The sequence below is a fragment of the Macaca mulatta genome, chromosome 17 (genome assembly GCF_049350105.2).
Source record: "Macaca mulatta isolate MMU2019108-1 chromosome 17, T2T-MMU8v2.0, whole genome shotgun sequence".
Lineage (NCBI taxonomy): Eukaryota > Metazoa > Chordata > Mammalia > Primates > Cercopithecidae > Macaca > Macaca mulatta.
The window spans coordinates 102,786,505-102,810,331 of NC_133422.1; the positions used below are offsets into that span (position 1 = coordinate 102,786,505).

The window sequence follows — 23,827 nt, forward strand, 5'->3', positions numbered from 1 at the left end:
TTGAGACTTGGGTCTCAGATATAGTACTACAAATACTCTTGAGAAATAAACCTCAAAACATTATTTTTCTCTATCTAGGGCCAATTAGAGCAAAAAGTCCCTCACTAACACCCAATTACCTCTAAGTTCTACTGCAATATGGCTCAGAGAAGAAAGATAATTTACAACTGTCAGTAAAGGAGAAGAAAGATGCACTCATGTTGCAGTTTTCTCAGAATACACTATATCTCTCTTATTTTTTTCTTAGTTTGAAATTATTCCCTTCTTACATGGAGATGCACAAATTCTGATTTTGCATTTTTTTTTCTGAAAGAGGTGACTACATTTATTTTGGTTCCACATGGAAAAGACAGATTCATTAAATACATCTTCACATAATAGTACTTTTTCTTAAGATTCCTAACATATTAAAGAGCTTAAATTATTTAAAAATAACTTTATATTAAAACTGGATATAAGACTCTTCTTAATAAATGAATTAGTTTTTCTAGCTTGTGGGTGTTGACCTTTTCTCTTTACACCACAGTTTCAAAAAGTGGACATTTGGAAAAATTCTGAAAGAACATTTAAAACTCTCTTATACAAAGTTCTTTGGTTGTATAAGATTACAATTCTTAAAACTAGCAGAATTAGGATGTCTTTGGATCCTAATCAAACTGCTAATCTAACTAGCAGATTTAGGATGTCTTTGGATGAATTAACACCTAATCTTGTCTCACATTGGCATAAACAGTTAGGAAATAGTATGATCCAAATAACAAGTGTGAAGAGTTGAGTAATCCAGCAGGACAATTATGTCCTAACAGAGCCAGCTTCCCTCCAGAATCATGTTCTCGTCAACAGTGTTTCAGTCTGGGCCTGACGGCAGTTGCAAGATGCCAGTTCGCGGTGATCACGGGCAGGCTTGTAATGTCTACTGGGAGAACAGCATCTCTTTCTTGTCAATCTCTTTAAGAATGAGGAACTGTCTCCTAGCAGTTCCCCCCAGGAGACCACCTCACAACCAACTGTAAAAAGCCTGTCTCATTTGTCCACCCTTAGCAATCAGTGGTGATGTGGATGGAGTCATCGTGAGTAGATTTCATGATTAGGACTTCCCTAAAGTGTGAGATTATGTCAGCATCCCACAGAGATAGAGATCTAAACAAAGTCGGCTTCTAGATTTAGGGCAAGAAAGATTCTGTTAAGATGGTGAAGCAAAAGTGGGCATACAGACGCTTCTTCTGGCTTCAGAGCCTACACTCTTAACCCCATCCTCTTCTCAAAAGTTAATAAGCAAAATTTAAAATAAATCATTAAAATATTTACAGTCCATTTATTAAATTTAAATTTAAATTTATTTGTTTTATTGATACAAAACAGATGCACATATTTTCAGGATATATGTGAAAATTTGATACATCATATAATATGTAAAGAACAATTCAGGGTAACTGGGATATTAATCACCTTGAATATTTATCTTTTTGTTTTGTGGGAACATTAAAATGATTCTCTTCTAGCTATTTTGAAATGTACAACAGGTTAATGCTAACTATAGTTGCCCTACTAATCTATCAAGCATTAGGTTTTATTTTTTCTAACGTTAATCAATCTCTCTTCATCCCTCCACCCTTCTCCCTACTCTTCCTGGCCACTGGTAAGCACCTATCAACTCTCTATATTCATAAGAACTACCTTTTTAGCTCCCACATATGAATGAGAACATGTGATATATGTCTTTTTATGCTTGGCTTATTTCACTGATGATGACCTCTACCTGGTGAGAATGTGGAGAAAGGGAACGCTGGTGCACTGTTAATGGGAATATAAATTTAGTACAGCCACTATGGAAAACAGTATGGAGGTTCCTCAAAAAACTAAAAATAGAACTACCATACTTGGGCAATTCCATCACTAGGTCTATAAAGAAAGCAATCAGTGTATCAAAGAAATATCCCCATGTTGATTCAGCACTATTCACAATAGCCAAAATATGGAATCAACCTAAGTGCCCATCAGTAGATGAATGAATTTTTTAAATGTGGTATAACACAGTGGACTACTATTCAGCCATAAAAAATAAAATCCTCTCATTTGTAGCCACCCGGATGAACCTGGAGGGCATTATATTAAGTGAAATAAGCTAGGCACAGAGAGACAAATACTGTGTAATCTCACTTACATGTACAATCTTAAAAAGTTGATTTTATAGAAGTAGAGAGTAGGAGAGTGGTTACCAGAGGTATTGCAGTGGAGGTTTGTCACCTGGTACAAAGTCAGGGTTAGATAGGAAGAACGATTTTCAGTGTTCCGTTGTACAGTAGGGCGGCTATTGTTAACAATAATATATTACATATTTCAATAGAGCTAGAAGACAGGATTTTCAATGTTCTCACCAGATAGAAATGATAAATGTCTAAGGTGATGGATATGTTAATTTTCCTAATTTGATCGTTACACATTGTATACATATATCAAAACATAACACTGTATCTCATATGTAATATGTGAATTAAATTTTTTTAAATTAAAAATTGTATACAGTGATTAACATTTGCCTTTTAAATCAAGTTTAACTGTATAATAACTTACTGCACATACTCTCTCTCCATTATATATAGTGTGTATATCTGTACATTTTTATATATATTATTTTATGTATATATGTATAATATTTCTACCAGAAAACAGCATATTTTCCTGAAATGCAATACTTAACCTATATCATGCTATTTTCCATATTCTGAGTGCTTTAGGATGCCAATTTTATCTAGATATACTTTTAGGTACATTTACAGATCTAAAAGAGCTGTTGTCGCCATGCTTGACTGGTCTAAATCCTTGTTAAAAACACCCTTTTCCTCAAAGAAAAGGGGCATAGGAGAGATTCCTCAAACCTGTAATTCTTTATAGCACTATTTAGCCAGAAATTTATAATTCATTTTTAAAAATATTTTTGAGGTTGTCAGTGTAAGAACGTAGTCAGAGAGTGAATGTTTATTTTCTGCTGTTTCTGACTCCCGGACAAACTCACAAGTTATATTCTTTTCAACCCCATCTGCCTATTTCTGAGTGGAGAGAACAATTTCATCAATCACAAAGCACTAGTATCTCAGTTTGTTGATTGAATGACAGAAGAATGCTTTACACTTACATTGAGAAAAAGATGTGTGTAAAAAGCAGCTAAACACTGTCAGTAAACACTGAATATAGTATAAGAAGATCGCTGCACAATCTGGCTCAGATACCGTGGTCTTTTGTCCCTGAATAAACTTGTGATGTGGTGTATTATTCAATGAACGTGAATATACTTCTTGTTTAACAGAATTTCTGTTAAATTATTGCCAAACCATTTCCTCTTCAGGAAACAGATTCTCGATTTATGGAGTAATAACTTCCTTTTGTTCATCGAATAAGAGATTGAAGAGTCATGAATGTCACTTCGTTTTCTACCTGTCTTTAGAGAAAATGCAACTGTCAGATCCCTGTGGAGGACGTGCACATTGCCATCCCTGCTTGCTGTCCCTCTGGCCAGAGGGACACCACGGCTGCCCTTCGTGGAAGAAGCACTCGCCCATTTTATGCATGGTACTGCTTGTTGCCGCAACAAACATTGGCCACTGGTTTAAAAATGGCTGAGTGTAGGCTGTCCAGTGACTTTCTTTTGAGATGGTCAGGCATGAAAGTCTCTGCCCAACAGAGTGACGAAGGCAGAGAGAATTCCCTAAAGCAGTCAAATCATTCCCTGTCTTCAAAATTTTCTCTGAGGGATATGGAGGGGAATGACTCGCCAGAAGTGGGAGAATGTCAACCGGACGGAGAGAAGCAGTGGCTACAGGAAACCCTGAGCGAAACGCAGAGAGAAGTTGCTTTCTAGCACTGCCTTGCATCCTTTCATTTCTGCATGTATTTAGGTCATAAGAATACACAAACACATAATCTGAAGGATCTCAATTACTTTCAGTAAGAAGGCCTTCATACAATCTTCATACGAATTCCATTTTTTATGGCAAGGTTGCTCCGTATGACTTACCCTAATTGATCTGGAACAAGAACTGACAGAAAAGAATTGTACTGTGTCATGCCTGATGCAAAAGCGTTTACAAACATCCTTATAAAAGAAGACTTCCACCTGGAAGATGGAAGGACCTCTTGTCTATGTACCTGTTAGACTGGGGCACAGTCACCTTATTGTGGGAGTTATAGGTAAGAGAAATTAGAGAGCAGCCTATTTTTGAGGCCAGGATAATGATAATAACGAGTTATTTTAAAAAGATCTTGGAAACTTGCAGATGCAAAGGAAAAAAAAGAACAGTCCTAATGGTAAAAACAAGTAAGTCTGACTGCGTCATTTTGTAGTGAGACAATGAGGAAATGGGAACTCATCAGAGGGTAACTGGGTGGCGCCTGTAAAAGTGAAGATGTGCTTATCCCTCAGCAGACATTTGCTGGGAAACCCTTGCAGATGTTACAAGCACACTTGTAGAAAATGTCTATTAGAGCACTGTTTGTAACTGAAAAATGTTTCATTCATACTTTGAATGTAAAGAATAAAAGTGAATGAAAAACTGGAAGCATCACACCGTGCTTTTGATTTGCATTTCCCCAATCATTTAGTACAACCACCGTGAAAAACAGTGTGGAGATTCCTTAAATAACTAAAAGTAGAACTACCATTTGATCCAGCAGTCCCACTACTGGGTATCTACCCAGAAGAAAATAAGTCGTTATATGAAAAACATACTTGCACACACATATATATGGCAGCACAATTCACAATTGCAAAAATGTAGAACCAGCCCAAGAGCCCGTCAGTCAATGAGTGGATAAAGAAACTGTGGTACATATATATGATGGAATACTACTCACCCATAAAAAGGAATGAATTAATGGCGTTCACATCAGCCTGGATGGGATTGGAGACTATTATTCTAAGTGAAGTAACTCAGGAATGGAAAACCAAACATTGCATGTTCTAACTCATAGTGGGAGCTCAATTGCAAGGATGCAAAGGCATAAGAATGATATAATGGACTTTAGGGACTCAGGGGAAAGGGTGGGAGGGGTGTGAGGAATAAAAGACTAAAAATTGGGCTCAAAGTCTACACTGCTCGGGTGATGGGTGCACCAAAATTTCACAAATCACCACTAAATAACTTAATCATGTAATCAAATACCACCTATTCCCCCAAAACTGTGGAAATAATTTTTTTTTTAAATGGAAGCATCCAAAGTGTAATTTGTTTCCACATTCTTGTAAGCCTCATTACGTATCTCAGGGACAGTTAATACCGTCATACGAATTCAGAGGTGAGGAAATGGAATCACAGAGAGTTTAAGTACTTTGCCTAAGGAGAGTGAGGGGTGAGGCAGGATTTGCAGTCTAGAAGCCTGGGTCTAGAGTTCTCCACTCTGCACTATGTTATTTCTGTAAATTTCTTACTGAAGACTGTATGGAAATGTAGAGTGAGACAGAACTAAAGCTCACCAGTCTTAGTCCATAGGGGAGTAGTGACTACCCAGGGCTTGCTAAGTGCTCAGTAATGTTAATTGAAAGATGAATCAATATTTCAATGCTGGGGCAAAGAGTGAGAAACTGGGGAATGTCCAGGAACCAGCTATCAGGATAAGGCAGGACTAGAATTAATGCAATAGTCCTCACAGGTCCCCAAGTCAACAACAGAAAAATCAAAAGCGAAGGTGGCTCTTGTTTGATCAAGGACCTCTTGTATACCGACCTGTTAGGCTGCCGCACAGTCAACATGGGAGTTGTAGAAAAGCTACTTGAGAGTGGTTGATGGTAGCAGTCAGGCATTTGGAGCTGGAGAGAAGGCTGATTCTCCTCAACTAGTATCAGACTGAGTAGGGACTTAAAGCTTCAGAAGTCTGAGCAGCAAAGCTGAGACCAGGCTCCTCGGGACAGGCCATTCATATGCATGATAGAGTTTCAGTGATGAGTCTCAGAAGAAAAAAGTTTATGCATGTTTTCCTTAAAAATATGTTCACTTATATTTAGGGAATCCTTCAGATAGCTAATCTAAATATGTCTGTAAAATTTAGTCTCATTCTTTTTATGACATTATTAGTATAATAATATGAATATTTCCCAGTGGACTTACTTCCACACTTCCTTCAAGGATTCTCCGTTTTATTTCATACTTGAAGACTGTTAATAAATCACTCTCTAGCTAAGAACAAGTCAATGCTAAAGCACTTAGCTTATGTGACCTTCACATTAATTATTTTTATGACAGCAGCAGGAACGTTCAGCTGCTTTTCCCCCTTCCTTATGAAGCCACGTGGCCCCAAGCAGACACAGTTCCCTTACTATGCTTAATGGTGGGCTTCTTAGACCTGTGCATATCTTAAAAGCTTTCCCTTGAAGGTGCCAATCCAAACTCCAAGTTTCCCCAGCAGATTTAAGGGGCTTTAAATCTACTTGAGCGTGAGTGTTGTGAGATGACTTTGAAATTCTTACAAAAACTGAAAGTGAAATGAGGAAGACAGATTGAGCAATCCAGTTGGAGGGTAAATGCCAGCAAACCTACTGTACAGCAGGGGTAGAGATGCAGCAAGGCAGAAAGAAGAAAATTCAGGAGAACTCTCCTGAGGGGTGAGCCAAGCCCTGCCATGTAGTGCACACAGGACATCAACAAACACAGATAACAGGAAATGATCCATTCCCTGTGGTCACTTATTCTAAAGGCCCCAACCTTCAAAGTTCAAGTAGTGATATGGATGACTCCACAGAAAGGGAGCAGTCACGCCTTACTTCTTGCCTTAAGAAAAGAGAAGAAATGAAACTGAAGGAGTGTGTTTCCATCCTCCCACAGAAGGAAAGCCCCTCTGTTCGATCCTCCAAAGACAGAAAGCTGCTGGCTGCAGCCTTGCTGCTGGCACTGCTGTCTTGCTGCCTCATGGTGGTGTCTTTCTACCAGGTGGCCGCCCTGCAAGGGGACCTGGCCAGCCTCCGGGCAGAGCTGCAGAGCCACCACGCGGAGAAGCTGCCAGCAAGAGCAAGAGCCCCCAAGGCCGGTCTGGGGGAAGCTCCAGCTGTCACCGCGGGACTGAAAGTGAGTTTGCAGCAGCTGCAAGCCTCAGGCAAGATCCTGCCTACACTGCTGCCTCTCCCTCGCCTCAGCTGTCTTTCCAATAATGTGGAATTTTTCTGTTCATAGATCTTTGAACCACCAGCTCCAGGAGAAGGCAACTCCAGTCAGAGCAGCAGAAATAAGCGTGCTATTCAGGGTGCAGAAGAAACAGGTATGTTTTGGGCGCAGACACTCCCTTAGGAGTCAGGGATTAGAGAAAAACATCTAGTGTGGGGGAGCTAGAGGTGAGTATCCCCTCTATGAACCTATTAAATAGAGACTATAAAATTTGCCATCCAAAGCAGACATTGCTTTAGAGCAAAGCCCCAGCACTGGCAAATGTAATAGGCTACATGGGTGTGCTTTTTCCTCCAATGAGCAGATGGTGTGAGTGGAAGCATTTCTCTGTGCATGTGTAAGTATTTATCTGTGCATTAAGCACAGAGGAGGTAAAAGGGCCATATGTGTTTCCTCAAGTAGATAATGCCCTCCCATGTGAGAAGCATTATTCATCGTTCCAGAAAAATCAAAAAAAGCCCTACGTGTTAGATTTAGACTTTGCTTATCTCGGTCATAGAAAGTGATAGACATCTATTTTCTGAATGTGCATTACACGTTGTGAAACCAGGTAAAGGTTGTAATGAAAGGCCCTGTATGTTGTGCTTTAATTTTGTTTATTTGTTAAAAAGGTTATTTTACACACACATACGCGCGCACACACACACACAGATTTTAAAGCTTTTCTTTAAGGTATGCTTTTCCATGCATTTATCATCTTCTTATCATCATCCTTTAGTGATTTCTGACTTTCTTCATGTTCTGCTCATTCCCCAGAACTCTACAGAGTTGGTAGGGCCTACCAAAATTATCAGCTCTAGTTCTTTCATTTGAAGGTGAAGAAAAGAGTCTTTGTATTACATTTATTAAATTATAATGTAACAACTTCTTGATATTATTGTCCTTCTATTAAATATATTGAAAGAATATTTTTGAACACCTGGAACGTATCGTACAGCTATAGACCAGAATAGGCATTTTCAAACATACTATTTTGTTTAACCTTCACAGTGGCTCTATGAAGTCCACAGAATACTTGCAATAATTTATGTGTATTTTCACTTCTGGAGAGAATTACATAAGAAACGTAGTGAGAGATAGACCAGGGACCCTTCCATCTCTGTCTCTCTCTCTCTCTCTCTCTCTCTCACACACACACACACGTGTGAGGTACCCTGACTATAAATTTATTTTTTGACTATATGCTTTATTCATAAAAAAATTATTTCTTATTTTATAAAACCGTAATTTTTGGTATCTGGTTATTATATCTTTGTACCAGTGATCAGGAATAACTGGGCTTAAACTAGGAAACATGCACATTTTTATTATTTTAACACATCAATTATTTTTATTGTTTGCACTTTATAATCTATATTTCTGACATAATTGAAAATAATATGAAATATATACTATGGCATTTTTTGTTTTGACTTATACAATAAGGATTTTTCCTATTTCTAAGTATTTTTCATATATCTGTATAAATTTATCTAACAATTGTTTTAGTTATTTCTATTCTCTTTGTTATAATAAAAATGTGCAAAAGTTTTGTACAGAATTCTTTTATTTCTGTGAAATTATATATTCCATATAAAATCCATATAGTGAAATAGCTGAGCTAGGGAGAAGAAACATCTTCATCTCCCTTGTTTCCAGCTGCCATATTGTTTTCCAAATGAGTTACACATGCAATCAAAAATGTGGTGTACCAGTTCGCCACATTCTTGCTAGCATGTTATTTTTAAAATGTATTTTGACTAGTTTAGTAGTTGTAAAACAGTATCTCACATTTATTTTGATGTGTTGCTTGTTTACTAATATGAATAAACTTTCTGCATATTGTGATTATTTATAGTTTTATCTTTTGCAAATTTTTATTTATAACTGTCTCCAGTTGTCTGTCCCATGTTTTTATAATTTTGGATAAGCTCTTCCTAATTAGATATATTGATTGTTGATCAAAATTTTGATGTAAATATTTAAACGGTTTTGCTGCTTTTTTTACTTGAACATTTTGCATTTCTTTATAGTAAAGCGATAATCTTTAAAAATTTTTCCCTAATATTAAAGCTAAAAATACATTTGTTCATGATTTGTTAAGTAGTTGACTCCCCGCCACTTTGACTTTTTGATAGTTGAGTGTTTTGTTTGAACTCATTAGTCCTTCTGTTGTTTATTTTGATGAATCATCTTGCATTGGCTTTAACTTCCCCCTCTCTCTTTCTTCCTTCCAAACTGCTATCGCAACCAAATGTATTAAATAGTTCTTTGTAACTCCTTGGTGTTGAAAAGCTTACTGTGTTTCATTCAGTTCCTCATAAGAGTTGAATCTATGTGAGACTCTTTTTTTTCTTTTTTTTTGAGACGGAGTGTCGCTGTGTCGCCCAGGCTGGAGTGCAGTGGCGTGATCTCGGCTCACTGCAAGCTCCGCCTCCCGGGTTCCCGCCATTCTCCCGCCTCAGCCTCCCAAGTAGCTGAGACTACAGGCGCCGCCACCACGCCCGGCTAGTTTTTTGTATTTTTAGTAGAGATGGGGTTTCACCATGTTAGCCAGGATAGTCTCGATCTCCTGACCTCGTGATCCACCCGCCTCGGCCTCCCAAAGTGCTGGGATTACAGGCTTGAGCCACCGCGCCTGGCCGACTCTTTTTTTTCATTGATTAATTATTCTATTTATATGCTTTAAATAATCTTTTTAAGGTCATTTGTATTATAAGAGGCTTCAATAACTAGTAGGGTCAGGATTCTTCAATCTCCTTAACCTTCACTGCTAGTATCCTCCTGTTTCTAAATACTAGTTTTAAAAATAAACTTTAACTTTACAATTTAAAAAAAGGTGTAGACTCATTTCAGCAGATTGAAGAAGGAAAAAAATAATAGAGTAGGAAAGAAATATCTTCTTGGGTCACATTGTCCCAAAATTCTCCTATTAATACTTTCATGTATTTGTGTTTTAATGGTATCCAGGAATAGTATACTGATGAGAATCTCTCACCAAATGATTTGCAATTTGTAGATTCAAACAAAGTGAAAAAACATGTACCCAGTTTTCCACAGCCCAGAAGTAGTTACTATAATTATTTCATGGTTTGTCCTAGACTTTTTAATAAAGCTTGATACAGTGTGCATATAGGTATATATTGCACGCAGTTGAGACTTGAACAACGCAAGTTTTTTTTTGTGTTTTTTTTTGTGTGTGTGTGTGTGTTTTTTTTTTTTTTTGAGACGGAGTCTCGCTCTGTCGCCCAGGCTGGAGTGCAGTGGCGCGATCTCGGCTCACTGCAAGCTCCGCCTCCCGGGTTCACGCCATTCTCCTGCCTCAGCCTCCCGAGTAGCTGGGACTACAGGCGCCCACAACCGCGCCCGGCTAATTTTTTGTATTTTTAGTAGAGACGGGGTTTCACCGTGGTCTCGATCTGCTGACCTTGTGATCCGCCCGCCTCGGCCTCCCAAAGTGCTGGGATTACAGGCGTGAGCCACCGCGCCCGGCGAACAACGCAAGTTTTAACAGCATGGGTACACTTACAGGTGGATTTTTTTTTTCAATAAACCTATTGGAAAATTGTTTGTAGATTTGCAATAACTTGAAAAAACTCATGGAAGAACTGCGTATCCTTGAAATGTTGAAAATATTAAGATTAATTAGCCATGTCATGAATGGATAAAATATATGTAGATACTAGTGTATTTTCTTATTACTATCATAAAATATACACAACAGTTAAAAATTCTCAAAACATATGCATACAAACAGACTGTACATGGCGCCATTTGTAGTCTAGAGAAATGGAAACAAACATAAACATGCAGTATTAAGTCATAACTGCATAAAATTAACTGTGGTACATATTGTACTACTGTAATAATTTCATAGCCACCTCCTGTTGCTACTGCAGTGAGCTCAAGTGGTGTATCTGCTTAAAACACCATGTGATGCTCATCATCTCTGCATGAGCCAGTCGTATCTCCAATAAATTGGGAATTGCAGTAAGAATGATTTCTCATTATTTGTGTGTATTTTTCATCTTGCTTAATGCAATATCATAAACCTTGAATAACACCATGAGACCTATGGAAAGTGTGACTAATGATGCTGGAAATGCTCCCAAGAAGCAAAGAAGGGTCATGACATTATAGCTGACCCTTGAACAACACAGGTTTGAACTGCGAGGGTCCACTTATATGTGGATATTCTTCCACTTTTCACCCTTGAGACAACAAGACTACCCCCTCCTTTCCCTCCTCCCCCTTAGCTCACTCAATGTGAAGAATGAAGAACTCTCTAATGATCCACTTCCACTTAATGAATGGTAAATGCCTTTTCTCTTCCTTATGATTTTTTAAGTAACATTTTCTTTTCTCTAGCTTACTTTATTGTAAGAATACACTACATAATACATACAATTTATGAAATACGTATTGATTGAGTTTTTGTTATCAGAAAGGCTTCTGGTCAACAGTGGGCTGTTCGTAGTTAAGATTTTGGGAGTCAAAAGTTAAGCACAAATTTTTGACTGCATGGGATCAGTGACCCTAACTCCTGTGTTGTTCAAGGATCAACTGTATTTGTTCATATATGTATATGAACAAATATATATATATTTATACAAATATATATACATAAATATATATATTTATACAAATATATATACATAAATATATATTCACACAAATATATATACATAAATATATATTCATACATATATACACAAATATATATATGTGTGTGTGTATATATATAGTGTGTGTGTTACGTGTATATACTCAAATAGGACATAGTATGGACACTCATAACATTCATAAATCCAAGGTGGAAGGTTTGAAGATAAGAATCTTAATGACAGGTGATGTCTACTATTCCTTGTTAATAAAATTATGAAATTCATTTGAATGTTGCTCTAGATCCTATTTTTTGGTGGAGGGAAAATTTATTTTGTTTAGCATACTCCAAAATTAATGTTTATATTCCCAAAAAAGTTGTAACACAAGGACTTTTTTTAGTAGAAATTTTTTGGCATTGAGAAAATTCTATGCAGCTTTCTTTGATTTTTGTTTTCATTCAAGTTCTGATTTATTTTCAATAGGACTCAAAACTGTAAGTTGTCCTTTTTACTTTTAAAGTGTTTATTTATGTTCATGTTTATTAATTGTCTACATGTTTTAGAACCAAGTATTTTTATTGGAACTTCACACAAACTGTAGATGAAGGGAGGGGAATTACCATCAGCCAACATGTCCCAGTGATACTCTCTTCCAGGCATCCCATGGGTAAACAGTGATTTTACTTAATTTCTTAATTTTAGAATTTAGTACTTTGGCTTTAGTTTTGTTTTTCTTAATTACTTTGTGTTTCAAACCAAAATCTCATTAAGCTTAATGCATTTCATAATACCATTTTTGATTGTAGTATAATAAACAGAAATGTGGGGAAATCCAGGATTAAAAAATTGCCAAATAGTTCATATTAGCCAAAAATTCACTTTTAAGCCCATAACTCTGTTTGGAGATATTCCCAATTTAAAAAATAACTAAAACAATATGGCTTTGAAAATATTACATAATAAAATTTATTTACAAATGGAATCATGAAGATCCACATTTTGAACATCACTTAACTATAATTTTATTAATTTTAAGAACCTAAAGATAAACGTCTTTAGAGTCTGTCAAGAAAGTGAATTGTTTCGAATGGGTTATCACTGACCTAAAAAGGTTCATTGTTAAAATTAGGTAACCTTTGTATTTTCTTTCCTGTTAATTAATAACTATTGGAAATTTATGTGTTTTAGGTTACAGAAAGACAAAATTATTTTTATTGATAATGTTTATTATAATTGTCTCAATTATAATAATAAAATAATGGTAAAAACATGAACAATTCAAAGTAATGTAAAGCAAGAATAGAAAAAATTGTCCATAGTTTACCTTCCAAATAATTATTGTGAGATTTTGGTCAATCTACTTTAAGTTATATTTTTCTCCATTTTTAAGTGAGCTTGGGATTGTGTAAGAATTACACAGAGCTTGCGAAGAGTACAGAGTGTTGGCATGTACCCCATCCAGCTTCCCTAATCCTAACATCTTATATGACTGTGGTATTTCATTACAAAAAGGAAACCAACATTGAGACTTAACTATTAGCTAAATTCTACACTTAATTTGAATTTCACGAGTGTTTCCACTAATGATTTTATGTTTTAGGATCCATCAGGATATCACACTGTATTTACCATGTTTTAAATTAAAATTTTGAATGTAGCATATATAAACAAACACCTAATATTATAACTTAAGTTTTCTATAGGATAAACCTTTCTAGTTGCTAAAAGTAAAGATATCAATACTATTTTTGAGTCTTCTTTTTTGAAATCCAAAGTCCAACTCCTTTGCAAGGAAAGATGAGATGTCTGACCAGTCTGTAATGTCCAGTCTTTGCCCGGTTGGCATTTCTGGCTTAGCTGTGAGTTCCAGGCTGTGACATGAGTGTTGGAAGCATGCAGTGTAGAACTTGACCATCCAGCCCTTATCAAAATTAGTCTAACTTGAGCCTCTTACCCAGCAAGGGTGTGTTCCTTCATGGAACAGAACCAGCTGGCTGCTGCTTAGGCGATCTTTGACCAGAGCTTTCCCTGAGAGTTTTCTTTTCCCCTGCTTCAATACTGAGACTTTTTTTCAATGTTGCAAGAACTGTCTTCTGCTCAATTTCTGGAAAAGTATTTAAAATTGAAAACACTGACCTTCCAACCAAATCTTTGACCTGTTCTTGTTAAGCTTGAGATTTTGGGAAACGGAAGAGCTAGGAAACAAATCATTCCACACAGCCACATGTGATATTATGTCTCTTTTACACAATCTTAGATTATCGCGAGTTGAAGAGAAACAGAAAAATGATAGTACATATAGTTAATTAGCAAATTAAAATACCAAAACATGGTAAATATGTTGAAAACGTTAAATGGTTAGGGCCAGGTAATGGGTATCAGGAATGTGAAGGGTGAGGAAGGGAAAGAAGTGTGGCTCCATTTTGAATGGAGAGGCCAGGTTAATTAAGCCCTTCTGTCTCTTCTTGAAAGCTCAATAATTCTTTATACTTTTGACTTATTTTTTTTTAACATTGCAGACATGGGTAGGTGATTTTCTAAATAAATTCAAAATGTTTATGCCTGTGTTGTTTTTATCAATACTTCCATGTGAATGGAAAATGTTAGTTTTAATGCTTATTCTTTTTATAGATCAACTCCTACTTAAAAGAACTGCATTGAGCAGCTGCATTTTTGTCGTGGCGATATATTTTTTTAAAAGACACTAACGTTTCTGAAGAGTTAGAGAAAGAGAAGGTTTCTCTTCGAATAGATTTGTCACCCACTGTTTCTGCAAATATCTGAGGTAGGCACTCCATAATATACAGAGAAGAGGAGAGCAATGTAACAATTATTAAGCATGTTTCAGGTGCAAACACTGTGTTGGGCTCTGGGAATGTATATCATTTAACTTCTGAACAACTCTGTTAGCTGGGCATTATTGTTTTCGTTTTAGATGAGAAAACTGCAACCCAGAAAATAAATTGCCTCTCTCAGCAAGCTAATTAATAGTTGGAGAAGTTAAGCCAAATTGATGCAAAATTTAAAAGAACAATAAAATAGATGTTACTTACAATTCATAAAACACATCTAAATTATGACTTCAGTCTATTTTCGCAACAGTATGAAATGGATATTGCTATTCCCATTGTTACAGGACCCAAAACTTACCCAAAGTTAATCTTTGGGTCGAGGGTTTCTGTACTATGGTCCCTTCTGTGGTTACCAGAGAAATGTTACAGGAAAGGAGTCCCGATCCGGACTCCCAGAGAGGGTTCTTGGATCTCATGCAAGAAAGAATTCAGGGCAAATCCACAGAGTGAAAGCAAGTTTATTAGGAAAGTAAAGGACTAAAAGAATGCCTACTCCATAGACAGAGCAGCCCCGAGGGCTGCTAGTTGCCCATTTTTATGGCTATTTCTTGATGATATGCTAAACAAGGGGTGGATTATTCATGCCTCCCCTTTTTAGACCATATAGGGTAACTTCCTGACGTTGCCATGGCATCTGTAAACAATCATGACGCTGGTGGGAGTGTGGCAGTGAGAACCACCAGAGGTCACTCCTCACCATCTTGGTTTTGGTGGGTTTTGACTGGCTTCTTTACTGCAATCTGTTTTGTCAGCAACGTCTTTATGACCTGTATTTTGTGCTGACCTCCTATCTCATTCTGTGACTTAGAATGCCTCAACCATCTGGCAATGCAGCCCACTAGGTCTCAGTTATTTTACCCAGCTCCTATTCAAGATGGAGTTGCTCTGGTTCACATGTCTCTGACGTCACTATACAGATTTAAAATGCTTCAAAATTAAGTGTCACTAATTGATTGGAGAGGTAAGATTTGAATTCATTATCTATTGACTGTAAATTCTGATTTTTTTCAATGTTAAGAGCTGTACATGCTTAATTTTCAAATGTGACACCAGATTTGAGAAAAAGTATTGGGTCTGACAAGCTCCAGGGTATTACTATTATTGCTAGTGAGAGAGACATCAAGTTGAGGAATCAGAGAATGCTGTTAGTGGTAGAGATCACAAACTGCGAGATTATCTAGACTGTGGTCAAGAGAGCTGAAGTGGGTTTGAAGATGGAGCAAACTTGGGTAAGAGGACAGAATATCTGAGGTTATGAGGACAAGATAGAAATAGGAAACAGAAATAATTCAAGAAAAGGTCTTGTTTTAGTAGGCATACTAAATTTAGTAGGCATGCAAACATCTTTATATTATCCCTTTCCTCTTCTAAATTTGTAAATTTTTGCAAGTGCTGATCTGTTTAAGAGGTTTTTGCAAATTCGAGCTTTCTTCCTCCCCACTCCTCTCCTCCACCTCTGCTCCTCTCCTCTCCTCCACCTCTGCTCCTCTCTTCCTCTTCTTCCTCCTCCTCCCCTTCTTTTCCTCCTCCTCCCCTTCTTTTCCTCCTCCTCCTCCCCTTCTCTTCTTCCTCCTCTACCTCCTCTCTGTTTTCCTCCCCTCCTCTCCCTCCTCCTCCCCTTCTCTTCCTCCTACCTTTCTCTTCCTTCTCCTCTTCCTCCTCCTCCCGTTCTCTTCCTCCTCCCCTTCCCTTCCTCCTCCTCCCCTTCCTCCTCCCCTCTCTTCCTCCTCCTCCTCCCCTTTTCTTCCTCCTCCTCCCCTTCTCTTCTTCCTCCTCCCCTTCTCTTCCTTCTCCTTTTCCTCCTCCTCCCCTTCTCTTCCTCCTCCTCCCCTTCTCTTCCTCCTCTTCCCCTTCCTCCTCCTCCCTTTCTCTTTGTCCTCCTTCTCTCCTCCTCTCCTCTTCCCGTTCCTCCTCCTCCCCTCCTCTTCCTCCTCCTCCTCCCCTTCTCTTCCTCTTCCACCTCCTCCTCATCAGGCTGTTTGACACAGGGAAGGGTAAGAGAAAGGGGAATAACTGTGCTGTGACAGCTCCTGACAGCAGCTATGAAGTCTCACTTTCAGGCCTTTTTCTCTTCTGTCTGCCCCACTGAAGCCTCTGGAAATTACAAATTAAGACATTTTAGGAAAATGGTGCACAACCACTTACTTTAAAAATATTATAGAGTGCTACACTTCTGTGGATAGAGATTCAAAAATGTATTACTAAGATTTTCTCTTCGGAAAGTGTTTGCTACATAACTGAGGGTTCAAAGTCTATTATGAGAGGGTCCACAATTCATGGAAATTGTTTTGTTTTATGGAACCCCTTTTCCCTCAAGCATTGACTTAATTTGATTTAACATGTTTTATAAAGCTGGATTTAGTGACTGGTTTTTAAGAATTGTTTGGAAAAATTGAGTACTATTTTTCATGTAAATATTGTTTCGTATATTATTCCACGGATTTTTTTTTAAAGTCTGCTGTAAATCAGACACTGAAAATTTGTGAATGATTGTCCTTAATATCAAGTGATTCACAGTCTAGGGAGAGAAACAGTTACAGAAACGATCGTGTGTATAGTAACATGTATTTCAATAGATGATATGTAAAGTATAGTGGGATCAAATATGTAGCTTAAAGGATTGTAGAAAAAGTTTGTATTTGATTTGAGTACTGAAGGATGAATGGAGTTCCACTGGATAGAAGGTAAAGTATATTTAGTAGGAGGGAACAGCAGACATACAGTCGTGGAAGCACGGAAGATGACCTGTCATTCTGAGGTGTGTTTAAGTACAACTGGGTGTGGGTGGGTGACATGCATGAGACTGAATGTTGACTGGGCCAGGGCATGGAGGAACTGATTTGTATTCCAGGGAGATGCAGTGAGTGAATTGTAAGCATTCGAATGAGAAGAACAAATTTGCACTTAGAAAGATAATTCAGGAGGAAATGCAAATGATGGACTAGGAATTGTGGAAAAGAGAGCCACAACTTGGTAGGCTAATGGAGTTGTCAGGAATGGTGAGGTAGGGATCCGAATTTGGGCTGCTATGCTCCTCATCTTCCTCCTTCTCTCTCTGTGTCCCTCCTAACATCACCCTCTGCATAGATTTATGAACTGTTAATTTTGTCCGTGATGCTCCTATTGCTCCTCTTTTTTTCTGGTTTTAGTTGAAGTGTCACCTCCCAGAGAAGCCTTCCTGATTGGATCAAATGCCCGGCCCGGGCACCAGGAATTAAAGTTGAAACTTTAATTCTGTCCGTGTGATGATGAGTAATACCCATTTCTTCCACTGGATTGTAAACTCCCTGGGGGCAGGGATGGCATCCGCTTTTTTTTTTTCTATTCTCAGCACAACACCTGATGTAGATTAAGTCCTCAGTAAATTTGTTAAAATGAAGTGGATAAGAGATGGAATCTAAATTGAACAAAAGTTAAAAATTTAAACCATTCAAACTTCATTATTAGTTGAACTCCAAGACTGAGAAGGGAGAAATCAGGCATGTTTATAAAGTTGGTAACTTGGACAACTCAGAGTATAGTTATATATCCACTCAGAGAGAAAATAAGTATGCATGAGAAAGGTAAAGCATTATATTTGAGACGTTGAATTTGAAGCATCACTAAGGCATCCAAATGGAAATGTCCAAGGGGAAGGTGAAGACTTAATTGCTGATTGTGCAATTCATTAGTAACTTTATACAGGTGTTCATCTGTGTTTATATTTTTGGCTTTATCTTACTTGACATCAGGTTGTTTACATGTGATATCATGAAGCTACTGTTCTTCACTGGCAAGATCCTGATATTCAGTGCATTCTGAGAATATATTATTAATAAATTGAAATATTCTAACATAATTCAGTGAAGTCGTGGAGAAACACAGATGATGATATAAGTATAACATTATCAATTTAAAATTAAAATATTAGATAAATAGTAAACTGAAGCAACATTAAGTGATGATAATGCTTTTTTTTTTTTTTTTACTCTTAGTGCCTATGAGGCAATGCAAAAGGCCTGCAATTTTACATCTCCTTTATTGCTTTAAGCATAAAACATAGTTAAAATATGAGTGGATACATGACAATGATCAATTAGTGCTTAAGATTCTGTCTATACAAAGACACACACACACACACACACACACACGTTATAGAAAATTATCATTTGAAGCCGGGTGTGGTAGCTCACACCTGTAACCCCAGCACTTCAGGAGGCTGAGGCGGGTGGATCACCTGAGGTCAGGAGTTCAAGACCAGCCCGACCAACACAGAGAAACTCTGTCTCCACCAAAAATACAAAATTATCCAGGTGTGGTGGCGCAAGCCTGTAATCCCAGCTACTCAGAAGACTGAGACGGGGGAATCATGTCAACCTGGGAGGCGGAGTTTGCAGTGAGCCAAGATTGTGCCATTGCACTCCAGCCTGGGCAACAAGGGCAGAACCCTGTCTCAAAAAAAAAAAAAAAGAAAAAGGAAAAGAAAAAAAGAAAAGAAAGTTATCATTTGAAATATCTATCATTACTCCATCAGCTGTGGTTATTTCTATTCTATCAACTCCTTTCCCACACCCCCTTCCAAAAAATACCCAGCACCCCTTTCTTACTTTCTCTGGAGCACTATAGTGCTATTATCTTTCTGAATTCTCCAAAATTAAAAACTTATTTTTATTATAAATGTTTAATTCTCCTTCAAACACACATGACTATTGGTCATGACTTCAATTTTTCTTCACAATGTATCTTAGATGCTGCATTTGCATAACTGCATTTGAGGGCAAACCATCCTCACCCTATGTCTTTTCCCTGTCAATCACTGAGACCTTTGCTGTCACCCTCCCTTCACAGGAGCTCACTTCACACACACACGAACATGATTTTCCTCAAGCACAAGGTCTGTCAGGCAGACCCCTCCCAAGACTGAGAATTCTTACAAGGATTTCTAGTAGGCCAATATATACTTCTCAATCTAGTTCTCTCAAAATTCAAAGTTCTCAAATTTTATTACTTTTTAAAGTAAGCAACCAAAGCACACTGCTTATCGATGGTCAAATAACACCTTATAAACTAATTCATGTATTTTCATTTCATCCTCTAAATTCATGTATTTTCATTTCAGTGAAAGTGTTACTTTAATATCATGCTTTCCCCATTTTCTTCATAAGTCTACGTCAAATATTAGATCAATATTGAGATCTTTAGTGGTTTTCTCTAGTTAACATTTTTCTGCCACTGATTATTCGAAGCTAGTTCAAGAAAAATTAAACTGCTACATTCATCATAACTTATATCTACCAAATGATAAGTTATGCAGAAATGAAAGTGAGGCATTGCCATCCAAGATCCTCCTTCTTTAATGATGTATGGTGTAATAAATAAGATGACAGGAAAAAAAAAACCACAAAGAGGTAAAGGAAGACACAGGACGCACATCTCATCCAGACTGAAAGCTGGAGGAGGCTTCTTGAATGAGATGAATGAGAAGCACTATGAAGAATCCGTGGGTGCAGGTGGTACGGATGGGATAAACGTAATGGGAATGCTGTGTGTGTAATGTTTTTCTGTTTTTCATGGGAGCCACACACAATCTGCAATAATTGCATTATTTATGGTAGTTCATATTAGATTTAGCTCTGTTGAAATAATGTATAATAAACCAGTTTCAAGTTTTAATGGATTCATTCCAGTACAGAAAATAGTATAACAGATAGTAACAATTATCTAAACTTTCAAATCACTTTTTCTGATTAAATGGTATTTAGACATTATGCTTCAAAAGGTGGCCTTTCAAACTGTAAAAATGTTTCCCATATGGATAGTATTTAAATTACACTCTAATTGTGAAGTATTGAATTTTATTGTGTCAAATATTGATCAATAGCAAATTATTTTTGTCCTTAAAGTTCTTATTTTCGCAATTTTATTTTGTAAACATTTTTGTCATTACAATATTTTGTTTTTAGAAATATTTTATGTGAAGTTTATTATGATGAGTAAATTTTCTTATGCTGTAAAATGGTATTTTATAAGATTACGTATTTTATACATTATTACATCATAATCCCCAGAAACGTATATTCAGAAATGTATCTCCATAGGCTCAGAAAGGTTTTAATGTATATTATTGCCTTGCTTAGTTCAAAGAAAAAAAAAATAACAAACATAAAAAATCTATTCTTAACCTCTTGTGTAATTCCTTTCAATTGCAGTAGAGGGAGAGATGTGTAAAAGGCATTTGAGAACCAAACAATAATCAATTAATATGACAATTGTTATCAAATTGTGTTTCTTATGTTAGACTATGCGTTTTCAAAACTCTTGTGGTTAGATATCTATGCTACTGGAAGACATTAAAAATAATATCGCCTTTTTTGCTCCTTTCTTTGTGAGACAAATCTTCAGCTGAGTGCTAATTTCCAGCCTAAGACCAGATCTATGTTGAATGAGAAAGAAAGTCTTAAAAGACTGAATAGGAGATAAGTTGATAATAGCTGAAACAGTTGAAATTTGATAATAGCTATCAAATTTCCTAAAGCGAGTTGTCTTGGAAAAAAAGCCAAGTAACTTTCTCTGGAACAAGGACAATTGTTCATTCTGTATACATTCTGCAACCCTAGGCAAGTTTATCATTGTGCAAACATCAGAGCATACTTACACAACTTCAGTGGCTGTAATTTACACCTCATTATTGAAACGTCAATTTTATATCTTATTTTCTCTTCTGAAGAACAGTTCTTGAAATAAACTTTTCTCTTTAAAGCACATTTTCTGCTAAATGTTAGATTTCTGCTACTACATGAGAGAATAGAACACTGTTTTTCAACGTGTAGGTTGTGGCCAAGTTTTAACTGGGCTGTGGAGACTAAAATGGAGACATTTTCATAGTGTCAAGGCATTACTTATTAGGTAAACTTCTCTCTGACTACACAGAGTATCTAAATCTGCTTTAGTTCATTCAAGGCTGTTGTAACAAACTACCATAGACTGGGTGGCTTATAAACAGTAGAGATTTATTTCTTCTAGTTCAGGGGGCCGGAAGTCCAAGACCAAGATGGCTGAAGATTTTGGTATCTGATGAGGACTTGCTTCCTGGGCTTGTAGATGATGCCTCCTCACTGGGTTCTCATGTGGGAAAAAAGGGCAAGCTGGCTCTCTGGGATCTCTTTTATAAGGATACTAATTCCATTCATGAGTGCTCTGCCCTCAAGGCATAATCACCTCCCCAAAGCTTTACTTCCTAATACCATCACCTCAGCAGTTAGGTTTAAACATAGGAATCTGGGGGCAACACAGACATTCAGACCATAGCCATCTCCTACTGAAGCTTTTGGGAAACAGGGAAAGGATGACTTGAAATAGGAAGTCATGGCTGGGCGCGGTGGCTCACGCCTGTAATCCCAGCACTTTGGGAGGCCGAGGCGGGCGAATCACCAAGTCAGGAGATGGAGACCATCCTGGCTAACATGGTGAAACCCCGTCTCCACTAAAAATACAAAAAACTAGCCGGGTGTGGTGGCGGGCGCCTGGAGTCCCAGCTACTCCGGAGGCTGTATGCATTGAGAATCATCTTCATAAAGTATTATTTTAACTCTGAGTAAAATATTTGCTAGATAAAAAACTAAACTAATATTTTCTTAATCTAAAACATGCAAGCTTAGATTTATGTTTCATATTTTTCACAGATGTTTACTACTTTATTGTATCTTCCCTACACCTTCCAGCAGGTGTCCTTAATTTGCTTTTGCCTAAAGGCATTTCTCCTTACTTAACGCAATGTTAGTTTCTTAAATATTGACTGAAATATTCAATATGTAATATATGATGTTAATTGATGTTTTCAGGAAGCTTTACTGATTATATGCAGTCTCATGGAAGTCTTGCATTTTATTTGTAAAAGATGTTCTATCTCTCTTTCTCTCTTTGGTCCAGTATATTTTACCAAAAGCTTGACTTTGGATCCAGAGTGAAACAGGTGGGGTTTAAATTCTGGTCCCATCACTTTCTGTCTCTGAGTTCCTGAACAAGCTGTTTACACTTTCCAAGCCTTAGTTTCCAATCTCTAATTTTTAGGATTCCTGTGAGGATAAATGGAAGTGATATATACTAAGTCTTGGTACACTGTCTGCACTTAAATCTGTTCAATAAATATTAGCATTTTTTAACTTTCAGAAGTGTCAGAAATAGTATTTTCTGTGGTAATAAGTCACGATTTCATGTTAGATTTTTTAAAGCAAAAGACTAGAATGATCTTATAAGGTTAACTGTTTCATGTATTTGATAGATGTGCTAAACAAATGATTAAACTTGCTTTCTCTTCAGCCACTTTTCAAAGCAAATTAGGTTAAACTGTACAGGTGATATACCTATTATATTTTAACAGCACATAGAGCTTTTCTGAAATGTCATGAATTTCATAGATATATGATATATATAAATATATATATATAAATCAATGGGCAAATATCATAAAGTAACTTTAAGAATAATATTATGCAATCAATGTAAAAAGTGTAATTGATTTAGTGTTTCTGGAAGAATGGGTTTGTAGCTTTGTGTTCTCAGTTCATTTCTTTATTATTTCTACTCAAGTAACTAAAATGATAAATTTTTGCTTTTTAGTCATTCAAGACTGCTTGCAACTGATTGCAGACAGTGAAACACCAACTATACAAAAAGGTAATAAAATATCCCCAGTACTTTTTCTACTTAGAATTCAGTCCACTCCAAATATTTGTAAGTTTCAAGTCTAAAGACTATATTTGAATTGCATCTAAAGTCAATCATCCCTCTCAAAACTTCTTATAACCAAATAAAAAATAATAAACTTACATTTATTCAAAATGACTTGGGAATAAATAATAATTAAGGCTTAAGTAATGATCTAATAAGGAGAATGACCTTAGAGGCACTAATACTTAGAAATGTTAAATAATTAACATTACAATAAAATAAAAATCAATACTAAATCAAATTTAATTTTTATTATTTAGACAGCATTTTGTCTTTTAGAATGAGTCAAGAACATCTTCACAAACACAAATTCTCCTGTTATATTCAGTTGTAAAAATCATAGAAAGAGGAAAATAAAACTGAACAGATTATTAAAAAACTGTATTTTTAAAATAAATTTCCAATGTCAAATTATTGCTTGATAATTTACCATTTTCTCACAGAGATAAAATGTTTTACATTTTTCAGTTATTTGAAGCTTTTTTTAGTTTTAATTTTAGACAAGTGTTTTCTGTAATAGTGGCCTGAATCC

At 36.6% G+C, this 23,827-nt stretch overlaps 1 protein-coding gene and 1 long non-coding RNA gene across 4 annotated transcripts in view; both read left to right on the forward strand.

Annotated features, from left to right (window-relative positions):
• Nucleotides 1-4,562, forward strand: part of LOC144336357 (uncharacterized) — a 29,105-nt gene extending 24,543 nt beyond the window's left edge. Inside the window, exon 4 of the long non-coding RNA XR_013408059.1 lies at nt 3,347-4,562. This is a non-coding gene — a long non-coding RNA (uncharacterized LOC144336357). The remainder of the gene's footprint in view (nt 1-3,346) is intronic.
• A 1,887-nt stretch (nt 4,563-6,449) lies between these two features.
• The window catches only part of TNFSF13B (TNF superfamily member 13b), a 38,514-nt gene continuing 21,136 nt past the window's right edge, over nt 6,450-23,827 (forward strand). The window contains exons 1-3 of one of the 3 annotated variants that reach the window (XM_001082247.5): nt 6,497-7,055; nt 7,161-7,245; nt 23,185-23,241. In XM_001082247.5, coding sequence (XP_001082247.1) covers nt 6,717-7,055; nt 7,161-7,245; nt 23,185-23,241 — 481 coding nt within the window. In that variant the 5' untranslated portion in view covers nt 6,497-6,716. Of the gene's footprint in view, nt 7,056-7,160; nt 7,246-23,184; nt 23,242-23,827 lie in introns of all 3 variants that reach the window. The other 2 variants (XR_013408058.1, XM_001082119.5) reach the window with 2 other exon arrangements.